Source organism: Mandrillus leucophaeus, unplaced genomic scaffold (assembly GCF_000951045.1).
Source record: "Mandrillus leucophaeus isolate KB7577 unplaced genomic scaffold, Mleu.le_1.0 Scaffold1126, whole genome shotgun sequence".
In the NCBI taxonomy this organism is placed as follows: Eukaryota; Metazoa; Chordata; class Mammalia; order Primates; family Cercopithecidae; genus Mandrillus; species Mandrillus leucophaeus.
In genome coordinates this window covers 733522-739074 of record NW_012099499.1, presented here as the reverse complement: position 1 = coordinate 739074, position 5553 = coordinate 733522, and the positions used below count along the sequence as shown (strand labels likewise).

The 5553-nt window shown below is 34.8% G+C and overlaps 1 protein-coding gene across 1 annotated transcript in view; it reads left to right on the top strand.

The window, feature by feature from the left end:
- Positions 1-5553, top strand: part of MMP16 (matrix metallopeptidase 16 (membrane-inserted)) — a gene marked incomplete at its 5' end in the record, with an annotated part of 186056 nt that overhangs the window by 14298 nt on the left and 166205 nt on the right. Inside the window, one exon of the mRNA XM_011995225.1 lies at positions 3885-4007. Coding sequence (XP_011850615.1) covers positions 3885-4007 — 123 coding nt within the window. The remainder of the gene's footprint in view (positions 1-3884; positions 4008-5553) is intronic.

Below are 5553 nucleotides of genomic sequence, written 5' to 3'. Positions count from 1 at the left end.
AGTTGATAGGTGCAGCACAGCAACATGGCACAAGTATACATATGTAACAAACCTGCACGTTATGCACATGTACCCTAGAACTTAAAGTGTAATAATAATAAAAATAAAAAATAAAAAAAATTTTTAAAAAAATTCATGATAAAGGGAAAGAAATCTGAAAAAAAAAAAAAGGACCTGCCTGCTTATGAAATCAAATGTTTAAAGTCACATACAAAAGCCTGAAGACTGATTTAGCTCAGATTCTGTGTCATGTTCAGTAGTGTGATGTGCTTTGATCATATTTATGGTATTTTACATCCTTTGATACCCACTAATATTTCCGTGCCAGAATGTTTACATATAAATATTGGTGAAGTTAACAGGGAGTATTCTCAACTTTACCAATCTTCATTCAGAGTTCTTTTCATTAAATCATTAATTGGTATTATATTATATATGTTATGCTTATTTCTTATGTGTAAATTATCTACTTCATGATTTTGTTTTATGTAAGTGTCCACGTACTATCTCTGCAATAATCATTTGTTAAAAGCGCAGAGTTGGAGAAAGTTATGAAGTCCTCAAGAAATATGTAGGATTGTCGAAATGATCAGTTTATGCAAAATGACATACAGACTTAGTTCATTTGCTTCATGTTCCTTATTGGCGACTTCACTAGGCACTGACCTCGTGCTTGGCTGTCTACCCTCACTCACAGGTCAGTGGCAGATAGAGACAGACACATACAAATCAGGATACACATTATAAGACATGCTGCATTGGGGTGGTAAACTATATCTATGTGAGCTGACTATTAAAGAATAATTAGGATTCTCAGGGTGAACAAGGAGTGAAAAGTAGTCCAGAGAGAGGTCACTGCATATAAGGGCAGGAAGAGTTTTGGTTCTGTAGAAACTCGAGTGGATTTTGAGAAGGAGGACAGGGGACACCCTCACTAAGTGGACCTAAATCAGATTCTTTTTACAAAGGTATTTCATGCTCAGAACATGTAGAGAACACACCTTTGCTTTGGGAAAATGTATTGTTAGTAGTGAAAATGAAGGAAGTGTTGAGAGTGAGAGATGTGAGACATTTTGAGGGTCAAAGAGACTAGACTGTGATTGGTTGGATGTGAGGAAAGAGTAGCAGAGGATCATACCTGGATATCTGGTGTGGGCATTAGAAGATGCTAAGGCTTTCAGTTAAGATGAGGCATCAGATAAATTGGTGAAAGTTTGGGGTAGGAATGTCATTATTTTCTTTGTATTACATATAACATTAGAGATGATGACAGGATATCTAGATGGAGGTGTGAGAGCACTTACCCCATTATATTGTACTTTTTAAATGATACGTGTCTTACCTGTGTGCTATGAGCTCAGTAAGGAAGGGGCTCTTTCTTTCTTCATCTTTTAATCCATACTTTCTTTTATATATGTTAACACGTTGTAAAAGCTCAAAAATACTGTAGGATGAATAAATCAGGATGAGATGGGTAAATGAACAAATAGAACACAAGCAAACAACTATATGAAGTGGGCAAAAGCCCAAAAGTTAAATAAGGAATTCAGCAGAAATGTCTTTTAGCACAGGAACCTAATATTCCTCCCTAAAATATCTGTTTTTTGGGCCGGGCATTGTGGCTCACGCCTGTAATCCCAGCACTTTGGGAGGCTGAGGCAGGCAGATCACCTGAGCTCGGGAGTTTGAGACCAGCCTGGCCAACGTGAAGAAACCCTGTCTCTACTAAAAATACAAAATTAGCCGGGTGTGGTGGCGCATGCCTGTAATCCCAGCTACTCGAGAGGCTGAGGCAGGAGAATTACTTGAACCCAGGAGGTGGAGGTTGTGGTAAGCCGAGATCATGCCATTGCACTTCAGCCTGGGTGACAAGAGCAAAACTCGGACTCAAAAAAAAAAAAATCTGTTCTTTGGAAGATGCATACACTTCACAAAGAAATCTTTTACTGACTCCAACGAAAGCATGACATCACTGCCTTCATTTTTCAATTTTATACATACTAAAGTAATTTTAGAGACTATACCCTTATTGAAAATACATTTTATTCTGGTAATAGTGAATTCTATTGTTTCAGATTTTACCCAGCTATCCATTTCAGGTTTGTTTTTTTTTTTTACAGATTGCTTACTTAAATGTTTTCCTTAGCTAAATGTGAATGTAAACATATCCCACATTAAGTAAATATATTCATATTTCATAATTACATATTGTTTGTTCTCCCAGGACTTTCAATGAGATAAGTACCTACCTTAGGAATATTATAATTTTTTGAGAATATAATTAATACCCACATATAAAAGCAACTTAAATCATCGTAGGCACACCATTAATACTTAATTGTTAGTTAAATCAGTATCTAGATATTTCTCCTATGCCAGGAGTTGTGCAAGATACTGAGAATACCAAAACCCCTTCTCTTGAATGTTTTACAATATAATGAAATATCTCTCGAATTCATTGTGTTTAGGAATACCCTGGAAGTGTTAGTTAAAAATGAGAGGCCTCTGATCTCACCTCCTGGGAACTCAGTTCCGTAAAGCTGGATAGCCTCTTAGAATTTATCATTTACAAGATGTATTTTTTTAATTCGAGGACTTAAAGGGGAAGAATGATTTTCTGAAGTAACTCTACACTGCATTTAAACTAGGATGGAATTTGTTAATTCTGGTAACTGCATGGTCTACATTACTGGGGTCAGAATAAGAAAGCAGAATCTTTTAATGTTTTCTGGAAACGTGCCATCTTTCTTAAGAAGTAAAAGTTATTATTTCACTGATGCAGAAAGTTATTATGTTTGTAAAAGTGGATTATTTGATTTTGTTGCATAACATGTAAATTACTTTACATGTAAATTACTTAATGTGTAAATGACTTAGAGAGTCATCTCTATGATCACGCCTTTTGCGTTTAAAAAGTGTAGAAATTGTAATGCAAATACTCCAAAAATTGTTTTTCATTTTTACTTTCTGAACCATGTAGCACTATGAATTTTCTGCTTTACCTTTGTAGTTATTAAAATAAAGAGACTAATAAACAGTAAAGTCACTTCATAAAGCACTAAAGAAAAACTACCCCCCAAATCATGAAAATCTTTCTACTTAGATAAGATGCAAGAATAGATAGAAAATGTGACAGTGGTCCAATGAGACTCTCTAGAAGAGAAATTAGACTATTTTATCTGTATATGTATTAAGATTAATAAATTAAAAGCAGCATTTCCTTTTCAAATTGAAATACATTAAACCTTAGTCTTGTGAGTGCAAAACCTCATATTCAGAAAAATATTTTTAAGCATTGAATCTGGTTATTTATCAAATATTCAAAGCAAGTGGCTGCTGCTTGGAAATGAAATAATGATCAAATGTAAAGAAGAAAAGGTAGAGAAATGAATATTTTATTTGAACAAACAGTTGACTGCTATGTAAATTAGAACAGAGTAGCATATATCCTCTTGAATCGTGGCATTTAAACTCAGGTAATAGATTAGAATAATCTTTGAATGTTAAAGGTGGAATACTCCTTAGTGGCATTTTATGAGTAACACTAGGAATTAAAGACTTGCCCGAGATTATATACCTTGTTAACAGCAAATTCTTAGAAGCTTTAGAGTACCTCTGTCTACAGTTAGCTCAAAATAAATCAGAGAGAAGAAAATTTTCTAAAGGATCTGAATAGTAAACTAGTGTTTCTTGATAATTCAGGAAAAACTATGCTATCTACTTAGATTCAAAGTGCAAGAAAATTCAGTGTTCCCTTTACTTTATAGTTTGCCATTTTCATCATCACTATCTCAGATTAACCTCTTAATTGATTTCCTTTTGAATTTAATGATTAGGATTATTAGTAAATAACTGGAAAATACTGCTTTTTTTTCCCCCCCCAGCTGGATGAAGAAGCCCCGATGCGGTGTACCTGACCAGACAAGAGGTAGCTCCAAATTTCATATTCGTCGAAAGCGATATGCATTGACAGGACAGAAGTGGCAGCACAAGCACATCACTTACAGGTATAAGAACTCATGATTAATCTCCCCTTTTCCCCATTTTTCATTACTATTTGTTTTGACACATAGTTTAGTATCTTCTGCACGTCGACTACATGTTAATATATAGGGGTATAATGTTAACATAAGAGACTTAAAACTGCTATTGAGAGGAAAGTAAATTGTTCATTAGATACCATGTAGACACTCTGAAACACTTGGGCTCTTTTGTAAACTATTCTAGCTTCTTGAATGAATGTCAATATTATGAGGGACTTTAGATGAATGTTCTAACATATTACATTCTTTGATAAATATTTATAATCTCTAAAGTAATCAAATAATAAAATATGTAAATAACTGCTATTTAAACAGAATGTTGAAATAATTAATCAGTGTTTAATATCAGTCTAACCATTCTGCTTTTTATCTTTTTCTTAATTGTGCAACTGGTTTTGTCTTCAGTAACAAAGTATTTTCCAACCTAGAGTGACTATTGTTATTAATGAATTTTCACATTTATTCATTTTGTAATTGAGCAAGTGCTTATTGAGTCCCAGTATGAACAAAGAACAATGCTAAGGCCTGGAAATGTAACAACAAATAAAACATGAGGACCCTGTTTGTCCTCATGGAATTTACAGTCAAAAGAAGTTGAATAGTCATATAAATACGATGCTTGTTATAAAAAGAAAGGACAGCATGCAAGAGAAATGTAAACCAGGGTCGTCCAACACATTCTAGAAAACCAGATGAGATTGCCCTAAAGAAATAGGTTTTCAACTAAGACCCATAGGAAAAGAAAGAACTTGTTAAACCAATGGGCAGGAGAAGGGGAAAGGTACTTTGGCGAGAGGGTAGAATGTCAGGAGTCATCTCTGTCAGATTATGTGACTAGAAATGATAATTTTAAAGTATTATTCTTCATGTAAATACCCTTTTGTATATGATTAAAGATAAAACAAAAGCCTCAATATATTAATTTTCTACTTATATAACTGGAACATGTCACTTGAACTTATTTTGGTTATTTTGGAGATACTTTTTTTTTTCTTTTTCTGAAACAGAGTCTCACTCCATCACCCAGGTTGGAGTGCAGTGGCATGATCTCAGCTCGCTGCAACTTCCACTTCCCAGAATCAAGCAATTCTCCTACCTCAGCCTCCCAAGTGGCTGGGATTACAGGCCTGGACCACCATGCCCAGCTAACTTTTGTATTTTTTGTAGACACAGGATTCCCCCATGTTGGCCGGGCTGGTCTTGAAGTCCTGACCTTAAGTGATCTGCCCTCCTCAGCCTCCCAAAGTGCTGGGATACAGGTGTGACCTACCGTGCCTGGCCTGGGAACACTTTTCTGTCTTCTTTTATATTCTTATGCTGTCTTCTCACACAGCTCCTAGATTATTGTCTTATGCTCCTAGATTATTGTCTTATGCTACTTACTTTAATTATTTCTGCAGATAAGAAAAATCAAAGATGAAGCAGCTTTAGGCTAAGCACATGAAGTTAGTATTCACCATCATTTAAATTTGCTCACAAGATATTTTTATTTCACGTATTTGTTTTATCA